The 12,153-nt window shown below is 53.5% G+C and overlaps 1 protein-coding gene across 1 annotated transcript; it reads left to right on the top strand.

Annotated features, from left to right (window-relative positions):
* The first annotated feature begins 350 nt into the window (after positions 1-350).
* On the top strand, positions 351-10,670 carry Grm2 (glutamate metabotropic receptor 2). The gene is made up of 6 exons (XM_075964746.1): positions 351-422; positions 2,006-2,591; positions 4,856-5,693; positions 7,169-8,244; positions 9,729-9,909; positions 10,115-10,670. Exons 2-6 carry the CDS (start codon positions 2,142-2,144, stop codon positions 10,186-10,188), a joined length of 2,619 nt encoding a protein of 872 aa, XP_075820861.1. The 5' UTR covers positions 351-422; positions 2,006-2,141; the 3' UTR covers positions 10,189-10,670.
* Positions 10,671-12,153: the final 1,483 nt, after the last annotated feature.

Below are 12,153 nucleotides of genomic sequence, written 5' to 3' on the forward strand. Positions count from 1 at the left end.
TTCCTGCCGGGTCTCAGTCTGAATCAGGGCCAGAGTCAGGGCCAGAGGGGGCTGAGAGACACCTGCTCCAGCGCAGAGTGGGAGCGCCCGGGGATTCAGCACCACACGGTGGACAGCTCTCGGCCCTGTGGCTGTCAAGAGCGGGATCTGCTGGAGGCTGCTGGAGGCACTAGGCTAGGAGCCCCAGAGACTAGAGGTCCTGCAAAGCGGGAGGTGCAGGCCGAATTGGGGCGGGGGGGGGGTGGAGGGGGGGGACGGGACTAGGAGTCCGGTGGAACGGAGGAGGGGCTGGAGGCGGGCCGGGGCCGGGGGCGGGGCAGGCCGCGATTGAAAGCGGCAGGGCGGGCGGGCGGAGAGTGCAGAACCAGCGAGAGAGCCAGCAAGCGGGAACCGGAGCCCCGCGCCCGAGCTGGGCGCGTCAGGTAGGGTTAGCCTGTGGTGCCGCGGTCACTGCCAACCTTTTTTAGCCCTGACCCTACAACCCGGGGCCCCGCGGGTCCTCGAGTTCTTGAGTACCCAGGCCGAGGCGTCCAGACAGCGCTTTCTGGGAGCTCCGGGAAGCGGGAAGACCGGGAAGACCGTCCCGGGCACCCCGCCTTCCCAAGAGAACGCACGCCCTGCATCGCGCTTCCCAGTGCCTCCTGCTCCAGCGTCCTCTGGTCCTTCTTTCCGTCTGTGCCTCTCTGTCTTTGTCTCAGCCTCTCAGGTTCGCTTGCCCTCTCAGATTTTTGTGGTCCTGCTCCTCAGCTGGACTCCCAGGTTCTGCCCCCTTCCCTGGCTCAGCTTCCATCAGGGCCTCCCTTGGGTTTCTGCCCCATCTGTGTTCGTCTTTACCCCTCATTCTCTCTCCTGTTTGCCTGGCTAAGCTGCTTCTTTGGGGTCCTCACAAGCTCCGAGTTCCGCTGCCCTGGCTCCCACAGAAGACTAGCCCAGTGAGAAGCCTTAGTCTCTGTGGCCAGGACGGGGGTCCTGGAACTAGTTGCTGTCCCCTTAAGCTGTAGTTTCCTTTTCAATCCCAAGGAAAGATGTGTCCCTCTCCCAGTCTGCATGATTTTAAGAGCCTGCCTGTGTAGGGATAATGTAGGGTGGATGACTAGGTGCAGGTGATAGGGTGCAGGCTGAAGAGGATGGGAAGGGAACTCTAAGGTCGGTCAAAGGCCGAGGAGGGGAAGGCTAGAAATGACATCTACTGGGCTTGAAGTGACCGAAGAGAGACACTAAGTCTTCAACGGCTTCCCATGTAAGGCTTGGGCATCCACAGCTCAGCTCCATCCCTGTTCAGAGGTCTCACCAGGTTAATTGTCCCCCACCTGTGACACACATATATGTCCACATCTATTTACTCTGTTGATTTAAGACTTAATTACATAGTACCTGCTCTGGGGCCAGTCCCTCTACCTTGCTATCTCTCTGGGCTTAGGGTCTCTCCATTTCTTTCTCATTCAGGAGACTTGGGGGACTGGCCCTTTAAGAACCAGAGTCTAGCACCCTGGGTGTTCACTGGGGCTTCAGTTTCTGTTGGGCTTAAAACTATCCCATAGAGACTCTTCACTCCTGTGGTGGGTCTTCCAGTGCCCCTGCTCTGGAAATCCAAGGCTTGCAATGGGAGCTAGATCCCAGAGTGTGTAGCTGCCATGGCCTCAGCCACTATTCTATGGGTCTCCTAGGAGGTTAGCATAGGCCCTTAGGTTTGTGTAGGATTTGGCAATGGCTAGTTGCCCTGCCCTCTGCCTGGGCCCCCACTCCCACCCTCCCTGCCCTTTTCTGAGTTTGGTAGGGACACGGAGCCCATCTCTAGCCAAGATTAGGGCAAAGCTGAGAGACAGACCTAGGGGGTAGCCCAGGAGCTTCTCAGCATAGTTAGTGACATCACCCTCATCATGACTCCTGAGTACCTGGGAAGGGGATGTGGGGAAGAACAGAGTCAGAGGGAAAGCTGGAAATAAAAGGGAGCAGCCACTCTCTGGTTCTACTTTTCCCTGTTTGTCTGTCTATCTCTCTGCAGGAGCTGGCCCCCTTCTCATCTCTCTTCCTGTCTGTCCTTTCCTGGCCTCTGTTTCCTCCTCTCTTTGCCTTTGCTGAGTTTATCCTCATCCCTTGAAGACCCTGGTCTGCTGGACCTAACCATCCCCTTTGGGGCCATGGGATCACTGCTTGGGTTTCTGGCACTGCTGCTGCTGTGGGGTGCTGTGGCTGAGGGCCCAGCCAAGAAGGTGCTGACCCTGGAGGGGGACCTGGTGCTGGGTGGGCTGTTCCCAGTGCACCAGAAGGGTGGCCCAGCAGAGGAGTGTGGTCCTGTCAATGAGCACCGTGGCATACAGCGCTTGGAGGCCATGCTGTTTGCACTGGACCGCATCAACCGCGACCCCCACCTGCTGCCTGGTGTGCGCTTGGGTGCACACATCCTCGACAGCTGCTCCAAGGATACACACGCCCTGGAGCAGGCACTGGACTTTGTGCGGGCCTCACTCAGTCGTGGTGCTGATGGCTCACGCCATATCTGTCCCGATGGTTCCTATGCCACCCATAGCGATGCTCCCACGGCCATCACCGGTGTCATTGGTGGCTCCTACAGTGATGTCTCCATCCAGGTACGTGGAAATCACCCAAATGGGTTTGAGGAAGGGAGGCTGGAAAGGGTGGTCCAGCATTCCTGATGAGAAGGGACTTCCTAGATGAATGCATTGGAAGGACACCACCATCATTCTTTCAATTGTTTCCTTAAAAAGGCAAAAGAAAAAAAAAGTTCCCTGGCCATGTTAGGGTCTGTTCTAGAGACTATGTAAGAGAAACTCCTCTCGGGGGGAAAGGAGAGAAAACAGAATCATCCTGTTACACACACAGACACACACACACACCTGATATTAAGTATCCCAAAAAGGTTTCTAGGCAGCCTCTGAAGTAGCCTCAGGACTGAGTCCTTGCTCCCCATCATACTAATTGCATGGTTCTGGACAGGTTTTTGTTTTCTATGATGTCTCAGCTTCCTCTTTATAAAATAAGATTAATAACACTTTCTACTTTTAGGTTTGTAGTAGAAATTTCACAAGATGATAGTGTGTATCATAGGGCCAGGCAGGTCATAGGGGCATAGTCAATATGAGCTGCTCTCAGTACTAACCCATTTTATAGGCAAGAAAGCAGGCTCATGGGGAAAGCAGGTCATAAATCAACGGAGTAGCAAAAAGGAAGTATGAAATCAGGGCTATCAACCCAGTCTGTCAGATCATTTCCATCTGGGTTTGACAGGGTAGACATAGAAGCATGGAGTAGCCATAGAAACGAGGTGGGGACCCAGGGGAAGAGCAGTTGGGTGAGAATGCATATAGGGAGGGTGGCTGATGATCTTCAGGTGATGCAGAATTTGAGGGAGGGAGGTTAGGAACCCCACCGCTACCACTTGTTCTTCCACAAGGGGTCAGCAGAGGGTTCCCCTGCTAGGCTGCAGCCGTAGATGGATCCAGCCGACTTTCCCCTGTTCTCCCTGGACTGAATGCACGGCCTCACTTGACTGCTTTGGCCTAGCTGGGCTCTTCCCACTTCCTGATGGGGTCTCCTCGCCCATGTCCTTTCCTGTCTATGTCCAGTGTAGGTGCAGAGAGATCAGAGAAGATCTGGAATCAGGGCTGGGGACTATCTGGGAACCTTGGTGAGGGCGTCACTTTCCTCAGGAGAGGTCTCTCTCTGCCATTGAAGTGGGCCTTTGACCCCTGACCTCGGATGATCATTTAGGAGCTTCAGGACCTGGTGGAACCTGCCTGACTAATCCTAGCTAATGGAAATGTTAGTAGCAGCTCGGACAAGTGTGCCCATGCCGGCATCTATATATGCTGTTCCAGAGGCCTCTGGAGTGTTTGCCGGCAACCCCCTTTCCCACAGTTTTCTTCAGGGCCCCATGCATGTGTCTGCAGAAGCGCAGTTGCCCCCTTGAAGTTCTAAGCCACCTTTCTCTATCAGGGCCCATCTTTCCGAGTCAGACTGCTTTTCTTCTCCTGTCCCGGTCAGTGCCGCCCAGCCTTTAGTCCTTAAGTTGTGCCGGCCCGTTAGTGACTCCCCCTCATTCCAGCCCCTCTGCCTGGCACATGTCACTGTCAGTTTCCACATGCTGGAGCTGAAGCCCCCACACACATCATCTTCAACTGCTCAGCAGTTTGTGATTCAGTGAGAACCCAAGCTCAGAGGGGTTTTCAGAGGGAGAAGGTGTGTGAGGAGATATCTGAGCTCTGGACCGTCTGAGAGCCTGTATCCCGTTTCCAGGGCCCTAGCCCTCTCCTGTGGTACTGCACTTCCATTCATCCACCAGCTGCTGAGCTCTCAGATGAACCCCATTCTTGCGGCCACGGGGACCAAAGATTAAGAAACGGGGTGTCAGGCAGTCAGTAGTAGAGCAGGAAGCCTTGTTCATTCCATGCTTAGGTACCCAGCTGAGACCAACTTGGGCTTCCCAGGCTTTGGACCCTTGGCTCTAGGCCTTTCTTCCTGGGGTGACATTTCTCCAGCCTCCCATGAGAACTGGCACTTAAGAAGGGCTACCTGCACCAGACAGTGAGAGAGACTGGCATCTCTGAAAGTCCCAGATGCCACCCACTGTCTCTCTATGCTGGTGTTGCTGAGTGCTAGCCTCTCCCTGCTCCAGGCCTTCCTCGGTCGAGTGCAGCCTGTGGCCCTGAGTGTTCTCCCTCTCAGTCGTTTGGGGAGAAGAGAAATCTTCAGTCCCTAGGAAGAAGACATAGCAAATTCGGACTCATAGCTAGGTGTCCTCAGTGGTGACCTGTGGAATCCCATAGGTATGGGGACTGGTTCCAGTGCTTGTTTAGACTGGTCTCTGACCTTTACCCTCTCCACCTTTGCCCAGGTGGCCAATCTCCTGCGGCTGTTTCAGATCCCACAGATCAGCTATGCCTCCACTAGTGCCAAGCTGAGCGACAAGTCCCGTTACGACTACTTCGCTCGCACTGTACCCCCGGACTTCTTCCAAGCCAAGGCCATGGCTGAGATTCTCCGTTTCTTCAACTGGACGTACGTGTCGACCGTGGCATCTGAGGGTGACTACGGTGAGACCGGCATTGAGGCCTTTGAGCTCGAGGCTCGCGCACGAAACATCTGCGTGGCCACTTCGGAGAAGGTGGGCCGGGCCATGAGCCGGGCAGCCTTCGAGGGCGTGGTGCGAGCCCTGCTGCAGAAACCCAGCGCCCGGGTCGCCGTGCTCTTCACCCGGTCCGAGGATGCCCGTGAGCTACTCGCAGCTACCCAGCGCCTCAACGCCAGCTTCACCTGGGTAGCCAGCGATGGCTGGGGGGCCCTGGAGAGTGTGGTAGCAGGAAGTGAAGGGGCTGCGGAGGGGGCCATCACCATTGAGCTGGCCTCCTATCCCATCAGTGACTTTGCCTCCTACTTCCAGAGCTTGGATCCCTGGAACAACAGTCGGAACCCCTGGTTCCGTGAGTTCTGGGAAGAGAGGTTCCAGTGCAGCTTCCGGCAGCGAGACTGTGCAGCTCACTCGCTGCGGGCTGTGCCCTTCGAACAGGAGTCTAAGATCATGTTTGTGGTCAACGCAGTGTATGCCATGGCCCACGCTCTGCATAACATGCACCGTGCTCTCTGTCCCAACACCACCCACCTCTGCGATGCCATGAGACCTGTCAACGGGCGCCGCCTCTACAAAGACTACGTGCTCAATGTCAAGTTCGATGGTAATAGCGCTGGCCGGTGTCTGTTTACCTGCTGGCCTTCAGGTTCCACTTCTTGTTAAGGAGACGTAGGATGTAACACAAGGACATAGTCAGGGGCTGTGGAAGGGAGGACAAAGGGACCATAACCAGAAGACCCCAGCTAGAATCAAGGCTGGGGTTCCAGTTTTTGAGAATTGTCCAGAAAGTGGAATTTGGGCTGGTTCTCACTCTAGGATCCCCGCCTACTGCTTAGACATTACCTCTAGCTCCTGGCTCTCTATCTGGCCGGGGAACCCAGTTAATCCTCAGGCAGAGTGAGAGTCCAAATCAGGGTAGGTTGAGGGTGAACCACAGGAAGGCATCCTATTTAGTGAAACCTCTATTATTAATCTTTTTCTTAAATATTTATTTAACTTTATTTTATGTGCATTTGGTATGAAGGTGTCAGATTCCCTGGAACTGGACAGTTGTGAGCTGCCATGTGGGTGCTGAGAATTGAACCTGGATCCTCTGGGAGAACAGCCAGTGCTCTTGACCACTGAGCCATCTCTCTGGCCCCCCTATTATTAATCTTGATGGATTTTGTAAACCTATAGGTCATGCTATATAGCCTAGCCTTGCCTCAAACTCACTGTGTAGCCCAGGATAGCTTCAAACTCATGGCAGTTCTCCTACCTCAGCCTCCCAAGTGCGAGAATTACAGGTGTGCACCAGCACAACCATCCTCATGTTGATTTTTCTACCAGAGTGTTCTCAAAGAAAATGCTAAAGTAGCAGTTTTGAGACGAGCGAGAGCCTCAGAATCACTGTGCTTGGCTCCAGGAGAAAGTTTTGAGGGTGCAGCGGGAGACGCTGCCAGGAGAGACAGAGCATAGTCTGGTCCAGACCTAAACCAAGCGGTCAGTTGCCTTCAGCATCCTGGTGGTGTGAAGGCTGCTGCTAGCACCTCTGTGGATACCAAAGTCTGAGAGTTCTGATCCCTTATCTGAAAGGCATAGAATTTCCAAATAACCGGCAGGAGGTTACCAGGAGATAGAGATGGCAGTATCCATCCTGTGCAAGGCTCTGCTTTCAGGTGGCCACTGAAGTTGGGATTCTGTTTGCCATGGACCAGTTAGGATTGACTGGGGCTGGAATGGGTGTTGCAGCTAGAGACCTGGCTTAGCACTGGGATCTCCGTTAAGTTTCTGTGAAAGAGCTATGTTGTGTGTTATGATAGAGTTAGAATTTGAAGAGTAAAATCTAAGATTGGGTTTGGCAAGTCCTAATAGGATTGGTACAAGCCCATCTGGGGTTTAGGGTGGTGAGAGCTGAGATTTGTTGCTGGAGTCTAGGGTCGTAGCTTGTTATAAACTGTCTTAGAAAAGTAGCTGGAATTAAAGTGGGCTTCAGTGTTGGAAAAGGTAGCCTCTGGGGTTAAGGCTATACCTTAGAGTGAAGGTTAAGATCACATCAGAATAACTCACCAATCTAACCTCTTCTCTCCTCCATCCCAGCCCCCTTCCGCCCAGCAGATACTGACAACGAGGTCCGCTTTGACCGCTTTGGTGATGGTATCGGCCGCTACAACATCTTCACCTATCTGCGGGCAGGCAGTGGGCGCTATCGCTACCAGAAGGTAGGCTACTGGGCAGAAGGTCTGAGCCTGGACACTAGCCTCATCCCATGGGCCTCCCCATCAGCTGGCCCCCTTCCTGCTTCTCGCTGTAGTGAGCCCTGCCTTCAGAATGAGGTGAAGAGCGTGCAGCCGGGTGAGGTCTGCTGCTGGCTCTGCATCCCTTGCCAGCCCTATGAGTACCGGCTGGACGAGTTCACCTGTGCTGACTGTGGTCTGGGCTACTGGCCTAATGCCAGTCTGACTGGCTGCTTTGAGCTGCCCCAGGAGTATATCCGCTGGGGTGATGCCTGGGCAGTGGGACCTGTCACCATTGCCTGCCTGGGTGCCCTGGCCACCCTCTTTGTGTTGGGTGTCTTCATAAGGCATAATGCTACGCCCGTAGTTAAGGCCTCTGGTCGAGAGCTTTGCTACATTCTGCTGGGAGGCGTCTTCCTCTGCTACTGTATGACCTTCATCTTTATTGCCAAGCCTTCCACGGCAGTGTGTACCTTACGACGCCTCGGTCTGGGCACTGCCTTCTCTGTCTGCTACTCAGCCCTCCTCACTAAGACCAATCGCATTGCTCGAATCTTTGGCGGGGCCCGGGAAGGTGCCCAGCGGCCACGCTTCATCAGTCCTGCCTCACAGGTGGCCATCTGCCTGGCACTTATCTCGGGCCAGCTGCTCATTGTTGCTGCCTGGCTGGTGGTGGAGGCACCAGGCATAGGCAAGGAGACAGCCCCTGAACGGCGGGAGGTAGTGACGTTGCGCTGTAACCACCGTGACGCCAGCATGCTCGGCTCACTGGCTTACAATGTGCTCCTCATTGCTCTCTGCACGCTCTATGCCTTCAAGACCCGAAAGTGCCCGGAGAACTTCAATGAAGCCAAGTTCATTGGCTTCACCATGTACACCACCTGCATCATCTGGCTGGCTTTCCTTCCCATCTTCTATGTCACCTCCAGTGATTATCGGGTAAGCCGTCTGTTGCAAAAGTTGGAGGGGGTGGAACACTGAACCCACTCTTTCCTGCTGTCTCATTTTATCTGCTGTTAACTCTAAAGTTTCAAGAAGTCAAATGGACCCTGATAAGAGGTGTAAGGGAAAAAGAAAGCTTGGAGAAATGTCCAGGAAGATGGGAATTTGGGGGCAGGGCAGTCAGGTGTCAGGACTCTGGTGCCATCCTCAAACCTGGCAGGAGCTAGGGTTGCAGAGCAATGTTCCAGAGAGTGCAGGCTCTGCCTTGTTCTAGGGAAGGGTCATTTGGAGATAGAGGAGGGGTCAACACATAAAGAAAAGCAAAGGGAGTGGAAGAGCTGCTGGGGGAGGGCAAAGAAAAACCAAATGAGTTGACAACTGTTCTCCAGTTGGTGGCTTTCAAGCAAATGGTTCCAACTAGCAGAGAGTCTCAAGGGGTGTCCTCCACTCCAACAGGCAACAGCTCCTTCAGATGAGATGGCCTGGGAAGGTCTCTCTGAGGAGGTGGCAGATGAGCTGAGCTCCGAATAATAAGAGGGTTTTATCTTGGTTAATCCTCATGACTCAAGTAAACTCCACGGCTCCCCCTGTTTAGCTGATGAAGTGGAGAATCAGAGAGTCAGTCCCAGGCTCCAGTCACTCAGCTTGGGAGTCCAGAGCGGGGTCTAAACTGATGATCTTAACAATGAAGGGAACTGGAAAACTGGCAATCCCTGGCATGGGCCCTTTTCCCAAAACAGAGGTGTGGTAGTGCGCTGCTGGGGGTGGCGGGGGGGGGGGGGGAGCATTGCTGGGCTTGGCTGCCCCATTTCCACCTGCTGGGCCACCTGCTTGGGTAGTGGAGGCCAAGGCAGGGGAGGGAATCTGCTCTGACTCAGCCTGCATTTGCATATGATTTGCATTTGCATGCCCATCCGAAGCAGCTAAAGACTCAGTGGAGATACGCAGTAATCAACCATGCATGCACATACTTGTGCACAAACACACATGCCTGCATACGTGAAGATCATATACATTCCCTTATGCATCTACAAGTGTGTGCACACACACACATCCTGGCACACATAGAACATACACAGATCTTGTCCACGCATCCATCCCCTCCCACAAACACTTGTTCATACCCCTCTGCATACTCGCTACTACACACATACACCCATGCTGATATGCATGACTCTACACGAATATACTCTTACCTCCCCTCACATGCACACACCCCTATGCATACACCCCTTGCATGCATATGCCGCTATGCATATATGCACCCTTTCATGTTTACAATTCAGCTAGCATTCGGGTGTGCCTTGCAAAAAAATTGGGGTTGACACTGGGATTGTTATTCTTCAGTGCTCAGCCAAAGGACTGTTCAGTGATGCTTGCTGTGCTACCCTACCTCTGCCTAGGGAGGGGCCACGGGCCCAGGCCCAGGCCTTTGGAATACCCTCCTTGACCAGTGCCTGTTCTCTCACTCATCCTCACAGGTACAGACCACTACCATGTGCGTGTCGGTCAGCCTCAGTGGCTCTGTGGTGCTCGGCTGCCTCTTTGCACCCAAGCTGCATATCATCCTTTTCCAGCCGCAGAAGAACGTGGTGAGCCACCGTGCACCTACCAGCCGCTTTGGCAGCACTGCCCCCAGGGCCAGCGCCAACCTTGGTCAAGGTTAGTATTCTAAACCCTCCCCTCCTAGGTCCCCTTTCCCGCCCAGCTCCCCAGGACTGCATGCTGAAATCCCTTGTCTGCGAGTGGGGTACTCTCAAGACAACACTGGACCCCAGCGAGAGGCATGGTGGATGTTCATCTCCATAGCCCTACTTCTCTTGCTGCCTCTTGGGGTTAGTCCCAACCTCTGGTCACCTTTCCCCAGGGTCTGGATCCCAGTTTGTTCCCACCGTTTGCAACGGCCGTGAGGTGGTAGACTCAACAACATCATCGCTTTGAAGATCCCACACTCCTGCCCTGACATGGCTGCTCCCGAACCCAGTGTAGACCCTCTTCCATGGCCAGGAGGAAGTTGGCTGGAGCACTGCAATAACACCCACCCCATGCCTGCCCCCAGAGTCACTTAGCCACCTACTGATTCCCAGCCCTGTAGGGAAAAAGCCAGGGTCCTTAGCTGGGGAGCCTCTGCATTGGCCACTAACTGTCCGTGTAGCTATGCCCCGTTTGCCAGGCCTGGGACTCTGAGGGGAGAGTCAGTGTCTACTGTGCTCTAGAACAACATGGCTGAGGATGGCAGGCCCAACCCCCATCATCAAAGGTGCTTCCAGTCCAGCCCCTGCCCAGGCCTTTTTAATTTTTTTATAAGTTACTCTGGGTTAGAGAGGATGACTATGATGGGGATTATCCCCTCCCCTCCCTACTCAGTAGTTTGTCCTGTGGTTTATTTTGTATTATCTGTAAATAAAGTGTCTTTATTTAAACATTTTTTTAAAAGTTTCATAGACAGGGTCTCATGTATACCAAGCTAACCTCAAACTTTCTGTGGAGCTGAGGATGACATTAAACTTCTAACCTGCCAAGGCCTGGGGTTACAGGCGTGCATCACCATGCCTGGTTCTTATGCAGGGCTTTTGTGTATGCTAGACAAGGTAGGATGCTACCAATTGAGCGACATCTCCAGCCCATGTCTGGATATAGGGTTTCTTTTTTATTTGTTTTTTGTTGTTGTTTTCGGGGTGGTGAGACAAAGTCTCTCTACTCTCTATGTGGCCCTTGGTTGGCCTGGAGCTCACTATGTAGACTAGGCTAGCTTTGAAATTCACAGAAATCCACCTGCCTCATTCTCCCAAGTGCTGGGAGTCCATGTAGGTCTTTTGCACCACATGCATGCAGTGCCCACAGAGGCCAGAAGAGGGCATCAGATCCTGTGGGGAATGGCAGTAACAGGAACGTAGATTCTCTGGAAAAGCACCAAGTACTCTTACCCACTAAGCCCCTTTGTTTCTTTATTTAAATATAACCCTGACTTGGGGACTCCCTCCTCAGCCTTCCAGTATTCATTCTGCTAGAGAGTGTTGGCTCTGGGCTGTGCCCAGTGCTAGGGTCTGGCAGCCACCAAGGCAGACCCAGCGCTGCTTGATGTGGAGGTTGAAAAGAGTCAACTGTCCTTCTTCCCTTAAAGGGGCCATTGGAGACTGGGAAGCACCCTCTAGAGTTACCTGGCTCTCTAGGAGATAGTTTTCCTCAGAGACCCAGCCTAGCGGAGACTGTGGGAAGTGGGACACTGACAGTAGACTTTTCTTTCTTTTTTCTAAATATTTTTTATTTATTATGTATACAATATTCTGTCCGTGTGTATGCCTGCAGGCTATAAGAGGACACCAGACCTCATTACAGATGGTTGTGAGCCACCATGTGGTTGCTGGGAATTGAACTCAGGACCTTTGGAAGAGCAGGCAATGCTCTTAACCGCTGAGCCATCTCTCCAGTCCCTGACAGTGGACTTTTCATGACTAGAATTTGGAGAGGGCAGAGCTAGGGTGAGTGTTTGGTGCAAAAGGTACCAATAACAGGCATGGGACTGAATCTTCCTTGTTTACAGGCACATGAAGAGCCAGAGAGGGGCTCGCAGAGAGGGAGAGGCAGTGGGGGACAGACACTGGGCCTGGAGAGGCCGTCTGTAGATGGGTCGGGTACGAGAAGTCCATGCCAGTCTCTGGAGGGCTTCTGGCCTGAAAGGTTGGTGGCTGATCCTGGCATGCTTCAGGCATCTACCATGTTTGCCCTCTGAAACTCACCAGTGGAGGGCTCCAAGGTTCACCCTTACCCTCAGCTCCCAGGGCAGGTCTCAGCAGTTCCTCATGGCCTACAGGGTGGTGAGCACCAAGCTGGAAGAACATGGCTACTCCAGTCAGGGCTTCTGGAGCTCAAAGGGACAAAATCCTGTGAGAGAAAACCACCCAG

Source organism: Microtus pennsylvanicus, chromosome 3 (assembly GCF_037038515.1).
Source record: "Microtus pennsylvanicus isolate mMicPen1 chromosome 3, mMicPen1.hap1, whole genome shotgun sequence".
In the NCBI taxonomy this organism is placed as follows: Eukaryota; Metazoa; Chordata; class Mammalia; order Rodentia; family Cricetidae; genus Microtus; species Microtus pennsylvanicus.

What these genes read in the sequence shown, in the direction of transcription:
- Grm2 (XM_075964746.1), top strand. Translation starts at nt 2,142, where the DNA reads ATGGGATCACTGCTTGGGTTTCTGGCACTGCTGCTGCTGTGGGGTGCT. An exon ending in TCACCTCCAGTGATTATCGG is followed by an intron (nt 8,245 to 9,728) that starts GTAAGCCGTCTG and finishes TCATCCTCACAG; the next exon opens with GTACAGACCACTACCATGTG. An exon ending in CAGCGCCAACCTTGGTCAAG is followed by an intron (nt 9,910 to 10,114) that starts GTTAGTATTCTA and finishes ACCTTTCCCCAG; the next exon opens with GGTCTGGATCCCAGTTTGTT.